This window comes from Blennius ocellaris (assembly GCF_963422515.1).
Source record: "Blennius ocellaris genome assembly, chromosome: 11".
Taxonomy (NCBI): domain Eukaryota; kingdom Metazoa; phylum Chordata; class Actinopteri; order Blenniiformes; family Blenniidae; genus Blennius; species Blennius ocellaris.
The window spans coordinates 18,387,609-18,410,119 of record NC_137660.1 but is presented as its reverse complement, the minus strand read 5'-3'; the positions used below and the strand labels follow the sequence as shown (position 1 = coordinate 18,410,119).

The following is a 22,511-nucleotide window of genomic DNA, read 5'->3' as shown; positions in this document are numbered from 1 at the left end:
AAATGAACACCTAACACCAAACCACAACTGAGAAAAATGTGCCTTTTTTTCATTCACAATTTAAAGAAATCAGATATTAGAGAACATTGTTGTTAGTCTTGCTCACTGAGTGTTAGACATGGAGATTGATTCTGCTGCCATTTCTTAGCCATAATGGAACCTAAGGCTGGGACATAATAAGTGTAGTTTTGCATAATGACTGGAAACATGAGGTAGCAGCGAGCCAGGCTTCCTTCAAAGTTAAGGAAGTTAGGAAATATGCCACAAGCGAAACACAAACCTAAACTGAAATTATAATATCATTTTGTGGGCTACATGCCACAACAATAGCTTGACAAGCAGTTTACAGTATCTGCCTCTGTGCAGAGCCAAGAAACGATACTGTGTGCTGTGCAGTCTTTTAGCGATACAGAGACGATACCTTCTCTCAACTTAAAATTGAGTTTAAAAGATGCAAGAAGTATTCTATTTGTTGTCGACCATGTCAACAAACATGTGTTACACATTAGTAGTAGATCCATCACATTGTTACTATGATTGTAATGAATACAAATATTTAAGTCACTTTGCCACATAATCACAATTGCCTATTAACCAAAGCTGAATGGTGTCCCAGACTTTGGAAGGTTGTCAAACCTAGATTTGCACTCCAAATAAAATAACAATAGAGCCTTTTGTAAAATCTAGCACAGACCTGGGAAACAGTCTATTGCTTTTTTTCTTTTCTTTTTTCCAAGGCTTGTGCTTTTGTATGTTGATGGGAAGAGTTGTCATGTTTGGCTTCACTGTAAATTTTTGAGAAAAGAGATTATCAAGGAGGTTCATGGTGTTTCTTAGAGGTAACCCTGGAGATCTCCTCAGGAAAAAAGTTTAGCAAGTAAAGAAATCCAGTTGTGTTAATGATTGAAATAGAGTATTTCATTAAATCTTACACTTGCTGGTTTGATCATCGAATTCAGATGTTAGAAATCACACCAGACCAACGTTGACACAGAGTCGACACAATTGTGACACTTCATATGATTCATCAATATTGATTCATATTCTTCCCTTTTTCATCTTCAACACTGTGGGAAAGCAAGGTCACAATAGTTGAGACTACTTCCTTAAAGCAGTCTTAAGATGTCTATCTTTCTTGGCAGTCCTTGGAAAGGCTCAGCTATTGTGTTGATCTTTCCCGAGAGCTTTTTTTTTATTTTATTTTTTTTTATTTATTAGTCCCATAATGCCCATTTACCATATTTGTTAACGTGCTGGGTCACCTGTCTCACGGCTGTCCATGTTGACTAGATCTGCCTTTTCATCGTTGAGAGCTACCTGCCATAATAACCCCATAATAAAGTGTCATTATCTATCCACCCTGTCTCGTGTAGCATGCACAAAGCCACTGGAGGAATCCAGGCTATGTCTAATTCATTTCTGCTGGGTATAAATGTCAGCATCCTTTTGTGAGGATTACAGACATTCCCGCATTAGGGCCGGACTGATTGTTCTATATGGAACGGTGGGAGTGGAATAGAGCGTTTGATTTCAGATAATGTAGTACGAGACAAATGCCTCTGGACCGGATGACTTTTTTTGTCTAAACCTGGCTGCAGACTTGAATCTGAGACTGTGACTGTGTCAGGGGAGAGCTCGAGGAGACAAGAATGACAGTGGTGTGGATTACACAGTGTGTTATCACAATTTGTCAGGTTTTATGATGTCAATGACGGCTGGAATTTATCTCTTCAACCTTTTATATTGCACCTCATTGTGACACCCCAAAGCCATCTAAGATCCTAATTTGTCACTTTATATATCTTTCATTGTGGCTTCTTTTAAAAGGCATAAATAAATCTAGACAGCTAATCACAAACTCCAACTCTTATCACAAACAGTTCTTTGTTTTTGAGTGCACATTTGAATGTGACTGGGGCTCTTTGTTCAGCTAAGTCTTGCAAAAAAAAACGCAATTTCAGACTTTGATTTGGCATTTTAGATTTTTTTTTTTTCCCCTCTTTGCACTGATTTGTTAAAATCTGTCATTTTGAGCATGAACCACACTGCATAAACTTGTAGATCAGCAACACACTTGCCTGCAGCATTGTACTCCACACAGAACTTCACAAATCCTCCCTAGTGTACCATGCAGAGTTTGCAAAGATCATTGCTTTGCAGAACATGTTTAATATCTTGTTCAGTAATTGGTATATTGATTGCTAATGTCATCATGATTTAGTAGAGGAGCAGTCATGTGGCAGCTTCAACAATTCAAGGACCCCTTTGTCCATTCATCAGCACCCCTGATTGGGCCCATGTCATGGTTAGCTGCGGGCCCACCAGATAAAGATCAGTGGATGATTGGGCACACACATTCTTAACATGGCTGACCCGTGACATCTCAGGGGCATGCAGGGAGCCTGTCATTATGTGTACAATGCAGCGCTTTCTTCCCTCTTATCTTTGCTGATGACATTGAGAGTTTTTGCATTAACTCATTAATGAAAAGACTCATCATTAAAGACATCACGGGGCGCGGTGTGCCACTGGTGACACCGCACCGCCACTGCCAGCAGGAATACGCCCGAGGATCCACAGTAGCTCCACAGTAGCGCCGCTGACAGCCTGAGAGCTTCACAGTACTTTGCTGAAGATGGAAAGCGATCATATTAGTGGGGCATAGGGTTCTCTTGTCTCATGGCTGTGAGAGATATATGTAGCATGCTATATTACATAGTGAGACCACTTTGTCATTTACCGTCTTTCATCAAGAATATTTTGGTTGCAGTTGATAACATATTGAATCCTGTTCAAACGCTAAATAGCCTCGAGCTGGGATGTGAAACTCAGGTCCTGGAGGGCCGCTTCAGCACACTGGCATGTCATGAAGGTGCCATCACCAAGTTCAGCAGAAGGCCTGATGACGAGCTGCTCTTTACAATCAGCCGCGTTGAAGCAGAGCGACATGGAAAACATGCAGGGCAGCAGCCTTCCAGGACCTGAGTTTGACACCCCTGGCCGAGAGCTATGCTTAGCAGCCTATATAGATACTACGACACAGTGAGCATCAAATAACAAACACAAAGTTTTGCATCCCTTTATGCATGTGACAGCTTTTACCCAAAGCTTGTCATGATAACCCGACTGCTTACAGTTGAAGTACCGGTAACACCGGTACTTCAACATTATCATGACCCCCATTATCATTATCATGACCCCCAGTTATTAAGAGGAACGTATCAAGTCGCAAGTCAACCTTTTTCCTCAAAGCAAAAATTCACGGAACTGGGATATTTACCAGTTAGGAAGCCCCCCATGTCCCAGTTTACAGTTTTCACATGAAAATCATAAACAAGAAACATGGCCTCCCCCAGCTTCCAGTTGCCACCGTCAGTGAAAGGGACAAGCTCGGCACTACGTAAAACAACTAGAAAAGTGTGAAGCTCCAAGTTTTACAGCTTTCAGATGCATTTTTCCCCCTACTGCGAAGTTTTCCTCCTCCCAGTTACTCATGCACAACTAGAAGCAGGAAAAACTAAAAAGCTTAACCATTTGGCAGAAGTTTGACGACGCGCCACATTGTCCCATTGCATCTCCAAATCTTCAGCATTTTGTAAAGTCAACTGTAGTTAATATCAAAAGTGGTTTCAAAGAGGAAAAGTGAGAAACTGGGGACATGATCATGGCTGGCCTAAGCTACTCGAGCTCCAACTGCTGCAGATGTTATTGCTGGTTTTGACCGGAAGGTGTCGGATACCCAGTGCCTCGTGGCTTGTTGTGTATGGGGCTGTGAACGGGGGACCTGAACAGTGTAAGACAGGTGGTCATATTATTATGACTGACTGTATAATCTTCAAAAGTCACCCCAATTTTTGTCATCAACTGGAAACCTAAAAGGTTATTTATTTTCATCATTTATTATAATTCATAAAGCATTAGTAAATTATACATTGAACCATAATAACACCTTTGGTTGTAATACAAACACTTTATTAAGTGTGTCTTGTTACAAAGAAGTACTTTTTAATGGTTTCCGAGTCAACATTATTCCACAAAACTGTTCATCTGTGCGCTACAACATGTAGTGTGTGTGTGTGTGTGTGCGTGCGTGCGTGCGTGCGTGCGTGCGTGCGTGCGTGCGTGCGTGCGTGCGTGTGCATGCGCGTGTGCGCGCCACACACAGCGGATGGGAGTGCTTATGTGCAGCTCATGTGTTAATGCTGTCGTTTCCACAGATCAGTCACAGCAGCCTTTTCTCTGTTGTTTATGGTTATGTCGCCACAATTACAAGAGAGAAGGGGGGCAGAAATAAAGTGTCTGTGAAAGATTGATAGCTTTGGTCTTTAGTTCAATTGTAAATTAGAATAGCAAGTCCCTCTGGGATACAAGGGCTCTATTTATGATTAAGAAAGAGCCTCCGTAATAGAGTGGTGGTAGAAAAGTTTGCTCCTTCTCACAAACAGGCAATTAGCTTGATGAAATTGGCCTGACTTTTTTTTCCCCCTCAGCCTGGAAATATGAACCCATATTATATATCATATGAGCAGCCTTATAGTTTATAGCATTATTCTCACCTTGAGCTGCAAACAATGTGGTGTTTGAATAAACTGTGGCATCTCTTTACTTGTCCGCCACTGTTTCATCACTAAAACTGAATGTGTGCCGAGCAAGTTCAGAAGTGTTTGGAAAGGTGTTTGTACCATGTGATCGAGGTGGCAAACGGCACAATATCAATGGCTTTTGAACAGCTGAGGATCTGCAAAGGAGTGTAAATCTTATCAGTCGCATCAAGGGTTCCTCACAGCTAGCTGCAGCCAAGGAGTTTATACTGAATATACTCATTCACAAAGATTTGTATTCATCAAGAAAGCCAACTTTATTGATCATTGATTTGTTTTTACACAATGATTCAACATGTTTGAATTCAGACAAATATGTTAATATTCACGATAGCATCTTACCCTGCAGGCTTAAATCTCAGTGATATAAGCCTGCAGCATTTGCCAGTGTACACAGTTATTTCATCTCACTGCAGAGTTTCTCTTTTTAGGATCTAATCCTTGCACTGTTGGTTCATGCCAGTTATTCAGCCTGACCGTGCAGATTTGTCCCCCTATGGTATGGTTCCTGGAAGAGATCAGTCACACCCTTTTTAACAGGCTTAGCTTTTGCTAATGTTTCATTCAAACAGGAAAATCTGGATAAAAAAAAAAAGGGCGCCAAGAGTTAGTATTAGTTAACACTCTGGAACAGTCTGTGTGAAAAGCTATAAATCCTCCTGTGAAATAAGCTGCGTAAAAGATTATTACCAAAACCATTATGGTTAATGACATTATGGCTGAAAAGTCTGGCTGCAGACTGGTGAAGCAACAGAGTCTGTGTCTGGTTAGGTAGCGTTGAATAAGTGAGCTGGTTTGTGCCAGTGGGCACATAGCAGGAGTTATGAGATGCAGAAGTGCCTGTTGGGGCTTCATCAGTCATTAAAAAGTAAATAAACAACAACCATGCATGAACATGCCCGGTGCACACCATAGTGAATTAAGATTAAATATTAAGTAAACAGAATATTATCACCAACATATTTAATTGAAAATATTTTGAAATGCAATTATGTTTACAGGGGTTAATGCCATGGGAACACAGCTGGAGTACCAAACTAGCACCACCATATTAAACAAGGAGATGTTAAGATTTGATGAACAGGGATGGAGCTGCTGAAGCACCATGGGTGCTTCGTGTACCCCCACCCCCATCCCCACCCGTCAAAAAGATTGTGTTGATCCATCCCTGTTTGTTTATGAAATTAATCCAAATTAAGTAGAATTTCTTCACGATAGCACAAACAGGAAGGCGTGGATTACTTAAGAATCAGAAGCCACAGATAGGACATATTCGTTTAATAAAACCTGCCATACCTCCTACCTCGACAATGCAACGGTGCTGCCTCAAGCCTTTCTCTCTTCTCAATTAGTACTTTAATGAGCAGCAAATGAAGGTTCGTCTTGTTGGCTGTGAGATACATTTGTGTTATTTTGTCCTGCTCATATTTCTCCTTTCCAAGCCAGATGAAACTTTTCAACTTCAGATAACACCAAGCATGTGTGGCCACCCTTGTTTTGTTGTTGTTGGATTTTTTTTTTTTTTTTTTCAACAGTTTTTGCCCGAGGGCACATCCTCCTGTGCCAGCTGTTGTCATGGAAATTACACCAGTTCATACCATTTGTTTTTAACACAAAGACAGTGGTGATCATCCAGTAGCTCGTGTCTTTTTTGGTGTTTACACTTAGCTAATAGGTTCATTTTTGCTCTGTTTGTTTTAATGCCTTCCAGTTTCTCTATGCCAGACGTTATGACTGCATACACAGACTTCACAGCCTCCATTGTTGTTTACAGCTCTGTTACGCCTGTCGATTGATCCCGAAACAGATGTAACTCTGACTGCGATTCATCAAAGCTAATAAGTCACAAGTGTTTTCTCTGAGTTCACCACATTTTTAATCATCTTGCTTGTCAATGTTCCATTTTTTAACATTTGCGTTATTTTGACTCTTTTTTTTTTTTTAATGTTTTCTGTGTTTTGTTTTGGTTTTCTTGGCTGTGTACCTGTTGAACATTCTGTACAAAGCTGCCTTATTATGTAATTTATGCTGAGATGTAAAAATAAAAAATAAAATACTCTGAAGCATTGATGAAGTGTGTTTATGGGTTGTTTATAGACCCTTTATCCCTGTGATGAAATGCAGTGCAGTTGTATTGTAAATGTCTGAGTGAGCTGCTTGTAAATAAAGTGTAAATATGTTCTTAAGCTGTGCAAAACAAAACAATAAAATGCATTGTGTTATTCTAAGGGTGCGATTTTGTCACAGTGGTACTTATATAATTGCTTCTCTTGTAAATCATTATGAACGAGGCTGTGCTGCTGTAGCTGCGGCACTGTTCGCTGGCACCACTCAATTTCAAGCTCTGATCATTTCATACGTACCTTCTTGCTGCAGTGGGCCGTCTTGGTATAAAATGTGTTCATCAAATAGCTGAAAAGGTATGAATAACAGGCATCACTGCATGTGACGGAGGAAACTGTCAGCTGTCTGCATCAGGTGTTTTATTCTTTTCCAGTAAAACCTGCCAGTGAACACTGGTGGCGACACCTCCTCCTCATGTTCTCGCTGCTGAGCACACACACACACCAACATGGATCCCTCAGTGACGATGGAAACTTAAAACCGTGACTCTAATCTGTGGTACCGTCAGGCTTTTCAATGTAAAGCAGCAACAGATACTTAGATATAACTTAGTTTTATAAGATAGTATTCTAGCATTTCCTTATGGCAGACTAAGAAAATAGCCTTTTATCTTCAAAGCAATCCTGCAGCGGAGAATACTGTGTATTACTCTTTCTGACCTCTGAATATGAAAAATGCAACATTTTGAGGCATTTCGGCAAATGTTTGTTTGATGTTGAAGGTTACTTACAGACTCTGAATCATGAATGGAATTAGTCCTCTTGTATTATAAATTCACACTGCGTTGTAAATAGCTTCCTTTAAATTTAATCTTACATGGCATGATAGTAACTTCACTGATCATACACTGCATATGAGCCATACACGCCAAAACTAATTAGCAAAATATATGTGTAAATCACCTCTCAGCATCATCACACGAGCGCAATTGTGAATAAGAGTAAACTACTGGCATGTTATTGTAATCTAATGTAATCTAATGTAATACTCGGTTCAAATCTATTACAGTATGAAACTGTGAACAATGAAATCTTAGTGTAAGACTGCTGCCGTATATACTGTAATCCTCAACCACAGTTTATTACCTCAAAATGCCAATTATAGAGTTACATAATAAAGCAGACAGTAGATTACATAATAATCATAATCATAACAATAATAAATTTTATTTTATTCCAATTTATATTTGTAAATCTCAAAGTGCTAAAAACAACAATACAAAACATTTAAACAGCAATAAGAGCTGCAAAATAAGAATGCTTTTCGTCCCTGTATTGAACATATAGTGCGTAATGAACAAAGTCAATGTGATGCTTAATAGATTTGCTTCAATTAGTTATAGGCTGGCTGATTAAGGGTAAAAAAAAAAATACTGCAAAATCCTTTAGAACTGTATTTCAATACTGCAGTATTAATAGAAATGTTTCCTGTGTTTTTACAACAGTCGGTGACAGTGAGTTTCACACAACTCATTTTCGAGGAGTATTAACTCTGATGTTCTTAAGTGCAGCTGAGAGAAAATGCTGCATGTCTCCAGATCAAGTTAAAGTAGGCAAGATCCAGTAAATAAGTCATTTCTGTTTTGTCACAGCCCCCCCCCCCCCCCCCCTCCTTGAGGTCATCCTTAAACGGAGAAAATGACCTCCCATTCACATGCAGTCGTGGTTGCTGTGGAGGTCTCACTAAATCCCATTCACATCGTATGAAGCTTTTATTCCCTCCATCAGCTCACAAGGACCATTGATCACTCGCATGTGGATTTGTGTGATTGAAAAACTTCAAATGGCAATATTTGTGATTATACAGCATGTTCTGTTAACAAATGTTTGAGTCGCAGTCTGTGGAAGCGGAGATGTAGTTAATGTTGTCAATATTCATGCACTGCTAGTTTCGTTGGTGGATATAAAATTTATGTGCGCAGCACTTTTGCAGAGGAATGCCTTCTTATGACAAAACATTTAAAGCTGGATTGATTTTCCAGCCAGCCAGCTTCGGGTTTGGAAACATTATAACTTCTGTTGCAGCGGTTTAGTTTAAGTGTGACTGTATTAAAGATCTGCACTTTGATCACATTATAGGTTTGCAGCTGTCACACTCTCCTCAGTGCTTGCAGAGTAAAAACAAAAACGCACTCCTCGAACGTGTCTTTCACATTTTCTTTAATTTGCATTTTATGGCCTATTATAAAAGTTTAATATGAAACTATATTTCAGATATTGTATTTGTTTTCTATATTTACTCTCCTCTGTGTGTGTGTTTTTTTTAAGTATTGGAAGTGTAGACATCTTACTTGCGAAGTCACCTGTGCTTGCAGCCGATCGCCAACAAACCACTGATATACACCACAAAGTATTTTTGATCAAAACATCCTGCAGAATCAGTCGAGGCAAGTACAGCAATAAAAAATAATTTGAAAATTGCGAGTCACACTTTCTGTTTCCAACCCCTCATTATAGATTTTACCAGCGTGGCGTCATACAATTGAAACAATACTCCTGTTAAAAACCATACATGTTTAATATAACAATTTACAGTAAATTGAAATAAAAAGCCCAGTCTTCAAAAAAAACACACACACACATATGAGGCATTGTATAGAAAGAAACAGGCAGACCACATATCATACCATAAACCTTTATTTGTCATAGATGTGGCAGGTGTAACAGTGCAAATCAAATTCATGCCCAGTACTTCTCATTTAGTTTCTTCGATGCAGCACAATCACATAGAAACTCTTCAGCAATCTTTAGAAAAGGAAGGAAGACAGCTGTAATTATAGTGCAAGGTAACCGACGTGCATTTATGAGTCCTTATTCTACAAACAATGTAATTATACGGCATAATAAACACTTAGAACTGAGTAAACCCGCGGATAATAGCTCATAATGTGTAACACTGTTGTCTGTGGTGGTAAGTTGAGGCTGAAATAAGCCTCTGCTACATCCGCTCGTGCTGTTTTTACATATCCCTCACTGCTACCACATTACACCTTGAGTTACAGTAATTCAATACGCTGTCTGCTGCCTTTGGGGCCACATGTGAGACATGTCTGGCTCAAGACTGAATGCTGCCACGGCTTTGTGTCTTCTCCCAAACTTTTTTTTTCACTCTAAATACACACAAACTCAGAAAAGAAAAAAAAAAAGTCTGAGTGTGAGGCGAGTGGACTGCCCACTCTCCCATTTTAAAGAGAAGAGAGGGGGCTCAACCAGACACATATCACAAGTGCCTGCTACAACTGCAGCGTTAGACTGATGGCCGCTGTGCAGCTCCGCTGGGACAGATGGGATTTAAGCTGCTTTGCCGAAGGGCACTTCAGCAGTAGTTTTCTGGGGGTTAGAGAGCACTTATCACACAATTCCCCTACCCAGACTTTCCCAGCGAGTCCTCGGAGTTAAACCATTGACCCCTCTGGTCATTGCTGCTACAGTGCTGCTGCCTGAAGTAATCATCATGCGCGCTCCATCTACGCTGTCTTTAGCAGCCAAAACAACATGTCGTTTACACCACTCGTCTGTCTCTACACAGTTCTGATCATTCGAAGCTGAACAGCAATGATTCAAACAATAAGCATTTACAAATACATTAAGAGCATGCTGGCAGTCAGCCTAAAGAGTGATCATTGAGACAAATTGATCCCTATCTGTTTAAATTGGCACTGTAATCTGTCATTGGCAAATTGAACACAGTGAGCTATCTGGGATCTATTGCCTTTTTAGATAGCAGCCCTTAGGGCATGCAGACAGAGAAAGTGATCCACACCGCTGAATGAACTGTACGAGGCAGTCTCAGCTACAGCATGTCTGCCTGTAACAATACACAGAACAAAATGTACACCTTCATATGTGTATATACAGTATGAAGGTTAAAAAAATGCTAATTAAGATTAAGATAATAAACATTTTAAATTATATCTCATTAAGGGTTGAAAACAAAAACGCAACAGCACGACAAGACAGAAGATTTCCATTTGAAATACTATAAAAGTCTACAATGGCCATGCTTAACTATGGACAATGCAGTTGTCCTAAAAAGAATGTTAAATTTAAAAAATAAATAATAATAATAAAGATAACACATTATAAGAGGCGTACACACTGTCAGGATTAAACGCAAAGGCTTTTAAAAGTCAAATATGCAATCATAAAACCAGATAAAAAATTCTAGAATATATAAAATAATTGTTTGCGTATATTTTTATGCTTGTGTTATCAAGTAATATAAGTCTCAAGTTACTTCTTAAAACTTCAACTATGTTTTTTCGGTGAATGTTCATAGTTTAATTCTCAAGGAAACATCTGACTGACGAATTAAATATATTTTTGCATTTTATGAAAATCACACTACATTGATGCACTGCAATGAAAAGACAATAGATAATACGCCTTTTTTGCTCAAGAGTCAATGGGTATTTGACAAATATTACACAATGCAACAGATAAGAATGCCATGACATGCTGGGCACCGCCATCAATCAAATGATGTCTAGCAGGGGGGGGGGGGATTATATATATATATGTGTGTGTGTGTGTGTGTGTGTGTGTGTGTGTGTGCGTGTGTGTGTGTGTGTGTGTGTGTGTGTGTGTGTGTTAAATAGCCTTTTGAAAAACATGTTTAATTAATTTTCTACCTGTTGCCTGTGCACACTTTCTGTGATCTGTGATGAATTCTTTTATCTGTTTTAATATTTCTGATTATTTAAATTGTGTCTATTGTCCCAAGTGAACAGGCTTTCTCCTCGGATGTTTTTTAGAGTGGGACAGTTTAGTTTCTGGTCCCGATTCCTCAGTCATCTAATTCATTTAGACTCTTGAAGTTGATTAGGCTGGTTAACCTTTGCTCCTGCGCAGGTCCTGAAGGGTTAATCAGGCCGGGAACCCGGAGACCTCCGGGTCAGTCTCCCTCTATCTGCATGAAGGACTTGGTGAAGGCAGAGATAAGATTAAAGGCAACTTTTTCCCCCATTTTTGACTTTTAACACAAGAGTGACAGAGAGCCATCAGTCGTGCAATATTTTCTTTCTCTCTTATTGTCTTTATGCCAGAGTATTGGAAACACGTTTTTTTTTATGAATGGATATTTCCAGCTGTGCAGTTTTGCATTTAATCTGTTGACTTTTTGCACAATAATTACAAATCGCAGCGCCAGTTTAACCTGACTGAAAGCTTCTTCTTTTTTTTCATTGCACGCCTATAAATCTTACCTATTATCTATCTCACTATCGATTATTTTAACTGCAATCATCCCAATCAGCACATCCCCACTCCTGTGCTCGGGCGTGCGCGCGCTTTGTTTTACTAACAATAATAAAGTGATTTAGTCCTCTCTCCCAGCCGGAGCATGGGAAATCGTTAAAGATCCAGCTATTTGTGTGTGATCAGTAAATATTTAGTGCAGGCGACATCCTCTGCCTCGCCTTAATCGATACTGATCCCGTTGGGCAGCGGTATTGTTGTGTGAACATGCAGGCTTGCGGAGCATCCAGTGCTTTTTATCTGCTTGAGGAGAGAACCGCTACACATGGAACTTTTAAACCCGGGGAATAAAAAGAAAGAAAGGGGGGGAAAAAAACAGCAGCTCCAGTTTTATTGGGTGGGTGGGAGGTTTATAATAGCAAATCAATGACGTTGGTGTGGAAACGTTTATGCCTGGAAAAATGTTGGAAAATGTCTTTCTGGTATGGATTGATGCGAGGTTAATTGAGCTATCATCGTTTTTTGTTTTTTTTTAAATACCCTCTGACTTTGGCAATAATCTATAATTGTTACAAGTATCTGAGACAAGAATATAATTTTTTTATTAAATTACTAATGTCTTGGTTATATAATAATAATAATAATAATAATAATAATAATAATATTAATATTAATAATAATAATAATAATAATAATAATACAGTGAATAAAAGCCAACTGATTATTACATAATACTTTTACGTTTGTGTTTTCATTGCAGTTCATATTGCATTTTTACCTCCTATACCTGCATCTACTTTGTAATATGCACAATGGCGTAATGCTTGCTCGCCACACTTTAAGACAGGTGTCTGTTCTGACTTCCCCCCCTCCCTCTCTCCTCTGCAGCCCACACAAAGCAGCGGCGTACGAGCGCGTTTTGGCCACAATACTGTAGGAGAGGAAAAAAGGCGCACATGCAGGATCTCTGCTCGCCGTAAAGCTTATAGGCGACTTATCATCTCCAGAGGCAGTTAAATGATATTCTTCTCGGACGACACGTCAACTTATGCTTCCAATTTCTCGCTCAACAACACATGACGTGAATCAGTTGTTTGTTTTGGCTCTCCAAAGTTTTTGCATGATCAGACATTTGAAAATTTTCCAATAAACTGCGTGCTTTTTTTTTTTCTTTTTTGAGGGTGTTTGATCCCGTCTGTTGGAGAGGAAGCGTTTGCCAGGTTCAACCTGAGCACTGTGTCGAAAAAGAGAAGACTAAATATATTCTGAATAAGAGAAAGAGAGAGAAGATGCATCCCGCTACGGACGAATCAGCGACATATGCATTTGGTAGGTTTGTTACTATAAGTATACAACCTCCTGCCTCTCTATCACTATCAAATAGCTTTGATGAATGGACGTCTGCGAACTATTTGAGCTTGTTGTGTGCATCATGTGCATTAACACTTGGGTAATGAGCGAAAATGACTGACAAAGTGGTCCGCGTTCAATGGGCTCTGTAGAAACCCCGTCTGTGTGCGTTAGTGCTCTGTCTGCAGCAGTACGCGTCTTTCATTCCAATATATACGCCTGCACGACTAATAGATGCATTATTTATTTTTAAATCGGTGGGATAATGCATTGCGACTGTGCTGATTTAGCGGTGATAATAATGAACGGAAAGGGATACTTACATTTGAGGCAAAACTGGATTCTCCGATCAGACGATACCTGGCGGAGCGTTTTATTTACAGACTTTCCACATTCACGAGATCTGTAAATAAAACCGACAAAATAGTAATGCAGACAAAATGTAATTGGCTAATTTGATTTTGAATAAATACACAATTGGTCTAAATACTACCGCTGGACTGCCTGAAGTGACGAAAAAAAAAGTAAATCCAACTTTGGCAACTCTCAAAGCTTTGCGGTCCAAGTCATGTAAAACCGAATTTAAACAAACGGCCATCAGTTTAAAATGGGGCTTGTTAGTTTGGTCGATGCGAGAGAGGAGACTGAAGCAGTTTCCGCGTCGGATGGCTCCTCTAAATTGAATCTTATTTGAAGCAAAAATTTCATACGCTAGGGGGCACCCATATACTGTAATACATCCTGGGACAATGCATGCTGCTTCTGCTGCTTCCCTCTCCATAGGAAACCTCTCTGACCAGGCTTAGAGGTTCATCTCTGTCAAGTTTTACCTGCAGTTCAACTTTGATAGCCTTTGGCCACGGTGAAAGTGAAGTGGTCTTTTACAGCTTTATAAATGCAAGGATAAAGATTATCAAGCATTTAAGCATATTCCCTCTACTGTAGTCAATCCGCCGTTACGTGCACGGATTCTTTCACTTTGTTTTCCCATCTTCCATCACCTGCAGATCTTTCAGTTTGTTTGTTTTTTCTTGCAACATCTGACAGGTGCTGTAAAGTATTATAGTTATCCTTCTTTCATCCAGCCGCGGATGTACTTCAGTTCTAGCTTTTAATGTGAAGGGCACGGCCTTTTGACCCCAAGTAACGTTTTCAAATGTAGGTCCTCTTTACAGAGACGGTCATTTCACATCTTGGCCACATACAGACAAAAGCTCTGACTTGTGGGACCCACATTTGGCCCCTGGTGACCCAGGTGGATGAGCGATATTTGCAGCCTGTGGGATTTTTCAGGCTTGAGCGGGTGCACAGATGATTTCAGTAGCCTACCATAACATTTTTATGAAGGATGTGGATTGTGATGAATCGCGCCTGGTGTGATTGGTAGCACTAATAGGTATATCAGCCGGGGAAATGATTGGAATTTACACAAACATAAAAAAAAAAAATTGCAAAGAAAGGCTGTTTTATTGCCTTGAGCTGGTGATGGTGGCTGACCCTTCATGGTGTATAGCACTTTAATGACAAATGGAAGCATGAATGTGTTGTTTTATCGATAATTAACTTTGAACGTGTGAATGTGTGTGTGTATTTGTCATCTTTCTAAATTCGATACCTCAACTATTATATTGTAATGAACACAGATTATGTCTGTCTATCTATCTATCTATCTATCTATCTATCGATCTATCAAATAATGAAGTTATTTTTCTGCCTTCGTGAAATTGCTAGGCTTTTTCGGTCTGTGTGTGTGAATATAGCTTTTATGGTGTGAGCGATTTTAGTGACTAAGAAATGAATCCTCCATCCGAAACACGTCTCCTTTTAGGACCAAGCGGCCCTCTCGACCTCCATGCTGGCTCTGGCAAGGTACCAAGTAGCACAAGTGCCGACTAGCCAATGGGGTTGAGGGGGAGGTCCCTGAGCTCTGACCAGTCAAACACACTCTCCTTCCTTATATGGCAGCACATCTCCATGGTAACGTGTGCTAAGTTGCAGCAGTCGTGTCAAAGTTCACTATATAGAGAGCTCAGTGAGCTGATCAGAGAGAAAGCACTCTGCCAGCCCGGCTCCTACCAATCGCAAATCACTTCCTAACCTCCGCCTTTTTAACATATTTGATCACTTTGATTCTCCACTTCTTTTTCCTATTATTTTTCAGTGCACGGAGGAGGTTTGTAGGTTGTGATCTTTGTTTTTTTTTGTGTGTGGTTTTTAGTGCTTTCGCTTCTTTCTTTCTTTTTTCCTTTTTTTTTTTTTTTTTTGGTCGGGGGAAGAGTTGTCTTCATATCCCAAGCTCTCAAAACATTGGCTTCAGCTTTGCGCGCTTGCTGGTACTCCCTCACAAGGAGAAAAAGGAAGAAGACGCGATTTTTTTTTACCCAGTTGGTGATTTTCTCCAAGACTTGTGCTGGAACTTGATAGTCGCTGCTCACCAATTGTTTCCCTGCTGCTGAAGGGCACGGTCTCACCAACCTGCTCCATCACTGGCTGAACGCTCCATGCTACCTCGGCTGGGTGTTTTTGAATATTTAGCCCACCTTTCCCATTGATGGGTGTACTGGATGGCTGACTGTAAGCGCCTCTGGACTTGGCCTTTAAGCGCAAGGCAGCGACTCAGCTCGCCATCGCATCAGTTTTGAAAACGTGCTTCGTATCGCCTCCAACAGCAATAAATCGACAGGTTTTTTTTTTTTTTTTTTTTTTTTGTGTCCTTCCCCGGGAGATCCAGAGTGGATTCAACGTAGGCTAGATTTGACATTTTGTGTGTCCGGCTGTTATTGTCAGTTTACCGCGTTTCCTTGAGACATTCTTCACCGCGACACCAAAACGGCAGACAAAAAGTTTCTTTACGTTGACTGATAGATATGGCAATGGTAGTGTGGAGAGGCTCCCAGGACGATGTGGCTGACACCCAAGGCACCCTTTCCTCGCAAACCCAAGGAGGACTATCTCTTCCCACCCCTCAACCGGGCCAGTTGAATCTGACAACCTCTCATGTCGCCCCTCCGACCCCCCAGACTCCGGTCCAAGGACCCCCGAACAACAACACACAGTCCACGCCGACGAACCAGACGACGCAGCAGTCGGAGAAGCAGCCGCAGCACATCGAGTGTGTTGTCTGTGGGGATAAATCTAGTGGCAAACACTATGGCCAGTTTACTTGCGAAGGGTGCAAAAGCTTCTTCAAACGGAGCGTACGACGGAACCTCACATACACATGCCGTGCCAACAGGAATTGTCCAATCGACCAACACCACCGCAATCAGTGTCAGTACTGCCGCCTCAAAAAATGCCTTAAAGTCGGCATGAGACGGGAAGGTATTGCGATGTTTCTGTTTTCCTATCTTTACGTGTGTCTGTGTGTGTATGTATGTGTGTGTGTGTGTATGTGTGTGTGTGAGCGCGTATACAGGCTTGCGGACATGAAGCCGTACAATAGCACGCCGCCCCTAAAGCCTCCTCTCCCCGCCGCCTGCTCTCTCCCGGGCGGTGCGGCTGGAGAGCGCAATGGAGCCGCTGTGTGCCGTGTGGTCGAGGCAGGGGGTGGGGGGGGAGAGAGACGGCGGAGCTGTGCGTTACAGTATCCAGCTCCCCGAGCATTATTCCAGCCGAGCATTTCACGAACAAGAGCTGAGCCCATGGCCAGGCTGGGGCTATCGAGTTTATATTTAGATAAGACGAGCGGGATATAGATACATCTGTATTGAATACATGATACAATAATGCCTCCTGCGCTATTATGGCGAGTGGCGAATTAAGAGAGCGCGTGTTGTGGCTACATCCATCCCGCTCGTCTCGCTGACTGTATTTGAAGATGGACGTCAGCTGGAAATATGCGTGCAAAAAACCCCAATAAAAACCTCCTTTCTTTATTGTAATATTTGTAAAAAGCAGGCCCGTATGTATTATAGTAAAACGAGATGAATTGCTAAGTAGGTTAAGGGTTAAACATGCAAGGTCTCCCTTGCCCTCTTTGTGTTCCTTCACAGCCAGCCCATCTTGCTGTATAACATAATTTTAAAGCTAAACATGTGCGTTGTTTGTGTGTAAAGCGCGTCTATGCTTCACTGCGTGATCGGTCTCAATACCATAAAGGAAGCGTGTCTTTATTTAAAAAAAATAACTTCAATGTGTATGTGTGTGTGTGTGTTGCGTGTATGTGTGTGTGAGTGTGTGTTTGGTTGTATATAGAAAACATGGTGTATTTTATTAGTTTTTAATGCTTTGCATATAGCATGTGTGCACTTTATTTTCTTTTTTTTTTTTTTAAGAAATGTGTAATATTTCAGTACAATGCTCACAATGATGATTGTTGTTGATTTGTAGAATTCAGGCTTCAATATCTGTAGTTTCTCTTTTTACTGCAGCCGTGCAAAGGGGACGGGTGCCACCCACACAGCCACACCACGGTCAGTTCGCCTTGACAAATGGAGACCCACTCCACTGCCATTCCTACTTATCCGGATATATCTCTCTTCTGTTGAGAGCGGAGCCCTACCCGACGTCCCGGTATGGCAGTCAGTGCATGCAGCCCAACAACATAATGGGTATCGAGAACATTTGTGAACTCGCAGCCAGGATGCTCTTCAGTGCCGTGGAGTGGGCCAGGAATATTCCCTTCTTTCCAGACCTTCAGATCACCGACCAGGTGGCTCTGCTGAGGTTGACGTGGAGTGAGTTATTTGTGCTCAACGCCGCGCAGTGCTCCATGCCCCTGCATGTGGCTCCTCTCCTGGCGGCGGCTGGCCTTCACGCCTCCCCCATGTCTGCGGACAGAGTGGTGGCCTTTATGGACCACATTAGGATCTTCCAAGAACAAGTGGAAAAGCTCAAAGCTTTGCACGTTGACTCTGCTGAATATAGCTGCTTAAAGGCAATTGTGCTCTTCACCACAGGTAAGACAATAGACTGGCACACTCAAGTTCGGTGTGTGTGAATGTCACTAACCTGTACACTGACATCAGCTAAATCAACGCTGACCTAAATATATCTGCAATGGCAGGAGGCTCTTCCTTGTATTAGATGAACGTTTTACTTAAATGTTCACCTGTGCTGCCTCCACGGTCAAGGGCTTTTCTTTCCCCAAGGCCCGAGGCTGCTAAATTATAAAACTGCTCGATTATTCAAGTTTTATATCAGACACATGCGTATGACAGAACTGTAAACTGTGACACTGTCACAATATAGTTTTATGAAATTAAATTGACAGCAAAACACAACCCAGTGCAGACTGACTAAAATATTATGAAATTAGCACCAGAAAAATTAAACCCCGTTATAAGTGCCTGGAAGCGTATTAAAATGTAGCTGCGAGGAGAGTTTTTGCAGACTCAAATAGCCTGCAGACGAATTTCTGCACATGGCATTTCTTTCAGCCATTTATCAATGTGTGTATAGCCCACGTCTTGTTTGTAGGAAATGACAGATATAAATGATGTCAGGCTCCGAGGGGGAGGGGAATAGGGGGAAAAAAGAAAGACAAGCCTAATGTCCCATTTGCACACAGTAAAAGCAAAGCGCAGGTTTCAACGCTCTCTTGTCATTTGAGGGACAGACATGTGCGACAAAAAGCATGTAGAACCCATGCACACCCTGTAATTGCAAATACGCTGGAATCGAGCAGTATTGTGTGATACAGAGCAGTGACAGGAGGGGCGGCTTTAATTCTTATTTGCAGGAATATTCTCTCCGCCTTGTAGGATTCAAGGCGTCTCTGGGCTTGCTCCAGAACTGGGTCATGACCCGAACTTCCAAGATATTTTGTTGCATTAGCCACACCGGTAAAAAAAAAAAAAAAAAACGAGAGAAAGAAGAAGAAGAGGGGAATAAAAAGAAAATGCGTGAGGAAGAGATTTACAGGGTTTCACCGATGAGTGAATGCATGTCTTTGATATGATATCATACCTGCAAGCCATCTATTGTTCTGCTGGTGACTTGTTAGCTCTTACACAGGAGGAGAAAAAAAATCACATATCAGGTCATTGGATTTTATTATCAAGCTTTTTATAGGGCCATGATGGCTTAATTTGTCTGCTCCATACCTGAGTCCCGAAGGCTTGAACATGAGCTGTAGATTGAATGACACGCCTTTGCTACTTTAGTGGTTTTGGTTGTTGTCAAGCATAAACTTTACAAACTTAACCAATGCGCGTTACAAGCGTTTTTGGCACATTATCAGCTGCCGCCCACACGCAGCAACATAGATAGTGATTATGCGTCTCAGATGGTATAGTATGACGGCAACTCCGTAGGCTATGGGCCCTTTTTCCCGAGCTAAATCTCTGCTCACTAAAGGTCAGTAGGTCTCCCTGTCTTTCCCTCTCCCTCCCTCTCCCTCCCCCTCCTCCTCCTCTCTGCCTCTGACTGTGAGAGATAGGCCCATGTGAAACACGGTCTTTAGCTATGAATATGCTTAATTATTTACTTGTCTTTCAAACGGTTTCATGCAAAGACTTCTAATGGCAGCGAAAAGAGGAGCGCAACCAAACCTAACGCTCACATAAACAACACGGTTTCAAGCTTTATTTAATTAAATGTGTGTGTGTGTATATATATATATGTATTCTCTGTTGTAAAGATGTGACAGATAAATATCTGTCGCAATCACGGCGTGCCACGTATATGCGATGTTATTATAATTGCTATTTTTCATGATTTAATTATTGTCATGTATTAAAAAAAACACTCTGTTCATGATAACTCTCTTCGAGATAAAGCAACAATATTTTTTTTTTAATGCATGATGATTTCCTACTTTAATTGATTTCTAAAAGCTGACAGGCTATTAATTCTCGCTGTAGTGTATCACCACAGTGGGACAAAGCTCCTAGTGAGAGAAACACTTCGGGTTACACTTTATTAATGTTTATTTGCTTCCCCCCCCCCCCCCCCCCCCCCCCCCTTCTCAGATGCTTGTGGCCTCTCAGATGTGGCCCATGTGGAAAGTTTGCAGGAGAAGTCCCAGTGCGCCCTGGAGGAATATGTCCGGAGCCAGTATCCCAACCAGCCCACACGGTTTGGGAAGTTGTTACTCCGCTTGCCTTCCCTCCGCACAGTCTCTTCCTCGGTCATAGAACAATTATTTTTCGTCCGATTGGTAGGTAAAACCCCAATTGAAACTCTCATCAGGGATATGTTGCTGTCGGGGAGCAGTTTTAACTGGCCTTACATGTCAATTCAGTAAACCAAGAAGGAGACGAACAAACAAAAGGTGGGGTTGGAGGGAGGTGGGGGGGCTGCGAGACTACAATGATTATAGCTGCTTTTGTGGAAGGAATAAAAAACCAACCGGCTGTTACACGGGGCTGGCTTTCATGAAGAAAGACATTGACGTAAATGACTGTGAATTCCCCCCTACTCCAAAAAGAAAAAAAAAAAAAAGAAAAATTGAGACATCCAATGAACTTTCAAAATGGCAGAAACAAGCTCCCAGTGTTCATGCAGAACAACCTGCTCCTATCCATTTTTATAATGAAAGAAGAAAATGAGGAAAAAAAGGAAAAGGGATTTTGTTGATCCTTATGAGGAAATTTTAAGTATTAAGTGCATTTAAAAATGGAAATTTGGGTAAAAAAGAAAAAAAAACTGGAGAAAGGGAAAAATGCTAAAACGTGAATTTTTTTTTTCTTTTTCTCAAATGACTTGTCCTGTGTCCATGTATAGCTGTGTTTTGTACTTTCTTTGTTCCTCCTTTCTGGTTCCAAACCGGCCTATGTGATTTCTGTAGTACAGGTGGTGTTATTTTCTAAGACAATGATTTATTTTGGAAGGTGAAATAATGTAAAAATACAAAAAAAAAATAATGAAAAAAAGTTCTAAAAAGAATTAAAACCACAGCAATAGGAGTTATAGGCTTAATGATCTAGGCTTAATGCTGCAAGCGCACTTATATTCTTAGGATGACCAATACCATCTGGGAAAGGGAGTTGTTGTTTTTTTTTTCTTCTTCTTCTTTTCTTTGGAGTTCATGTTCAACTTTATGACCCAGCGGAAACCTTTTACTCTTTATTACTCTGAAGTTACACGATCCACTTTTGTTTTTCACTGCTGTTTTTGGACTAAAGCTGCACACGCTTTCTTGAAAATTGAATTAATTAGTTTAAAGTTCCTTAACATGTGTTCAATTACACGATGAATAATTTTCTTCTATCTCTGAATATTTGGCACTAGTTCCCCGATTGGACACAATTAAAATGATAATTTTACAAGTTGTTATAGGAATATTCCAGACAGGTTGCTCCAAATGCGCAAATGTGCATTCGTGAGCGCCTGCAGCAGCTGCATCAGCGCTGAAAACTCAACTAGCTCGTTTAAGAATAAAAAGTTGGAGAGGTCATGGGTCATAAAAGTTGGAAGCCTAGCCAGAGTATTGTTTAATAGCAGTATTATTAAAGCGTCCCTGAAATGTCACCCTTTATTCACTTCAAGCATTAAGTGCCTGACAAGCATGATGTGATTTCTTATCAAAGCGTTGTTAAAGTAGGCCTACAACACTTTTCTTTTTTTCTTCTTCTTTTTTTTGGGGGGGGTGAGGGGAGGGGGGGCATAAATTAGATTTGAAACTTCAGTCGTGTTATTTCACTTGAAAAACACTTATTAGAGGCAGTATTCTTGTAAATATAGGTCAATTCATTTCAACAAGTTTTTTCCTTTATACAAAGTATATGTGATTAAGAAAAAAATCTGTGGTTGCCATTTTTTTCTCGGTAATACAACGTCTTCAAAATTGAGTGGCAGACTTAGCTAGTAGCACTGAAAGTTATGTTTTTAATGTATATACATATTACTACAAATGTTTTCTTTTTCATGTATATTTAGACTGTGAATGCATGGCCACAGGTCGCTAACCTATTTTACCTTTGATATATAAATGTAAATGTTTTCTCTCTCTCTCTTTTGTTTTGTTTTTTGTTTTCTTTTTATTATTATTATTTTTTGACTGTATAGATATAATCTGTGCATTCAGTACACTAGCCCTTGTATTTAAAGCAACAGAAAAGAAAAAAAAAGAAAAAGAAACGACGTTCATTATTAGGCTACAGACTTAAACAGGGTGAGCAGGTTTGGAAAAAAAGGAGCGGATAGTTTAACTTTACTGTTATTATTGCTCCTTTTTGGTCTTTGACAGGTGCCGTGATGCGCGTGTGTGCGCGTGTGCGAGAACGTGTGTGTGGGTGCGTGCGTGCGTGTGTATTTGGAAGCTAGCAATTTTGTCCTTGTTTTGAGGCTTTTCTTCAAC

General features: G+C 40.7%; 1 protein-coding gene across 2 annotated transcripts; it reads left to right on the top strand.

Moving 5' to 3' along the window:
- The first annotated feature begins 16,095 nt into the window (after positions 1-16,095).
- nr2f2 (nuclear receptor subfamily 2, group F, member 2) lies at positions 16,096-21,773 on the top strand. 2 transcript variants are annotated; one of them, XM_080505079.1, is made up of 3 exons: positions 16,096-16,591; positions 17,641-18,168; positions 20,182-21,773. In XM_080505079.1, the coding sequence occupies exons 1-3, from the start codon at positions 16,138-16,140 to the stop codon at positions 20,454-20,456; spliced, it is 1,257 nt and encodes a 418-aa protein (XP_080361205.1). In that variant the 5' UTR covers positions 16,096-16,137; the 3' UTR covers positions 20,457-21,773. The 2 variants fall into 2 exon arrangements, with proteins under 2 accessions (XP_080361205.1, XP_080361204.1); XM_080505078.1 differs by having other exon boundaries at positions 17,623-18,168.
- Positions 21,774-22,511: the final 738 nt, after the last annotated feature.

Bases quoted from the DNA above. Each gene is read 5' to 3' on its own strand.
- nr2f2 (XM_080505078.1), top strand. From the start codon at position 16,138: ATGGCAATGGTAGTGTGGAGAGGCTCCCAGGACGATGTGGCTGACACC. The intron at 16,592-17,622 runs GTATTGCGATGT...CAATATCTGTAG, and splicing joins AGTCGGCATGAGACGGGAAG to TTTCTCTTTTTACTGCAGCC. The intron at 18,169-20,181 runs GTAAGACAATAG...CCCCCTTCTCAG, and splicing joins AATTGTGCTCTTCACCACAG to ATGCTTGTGGCCTCTCAGAT.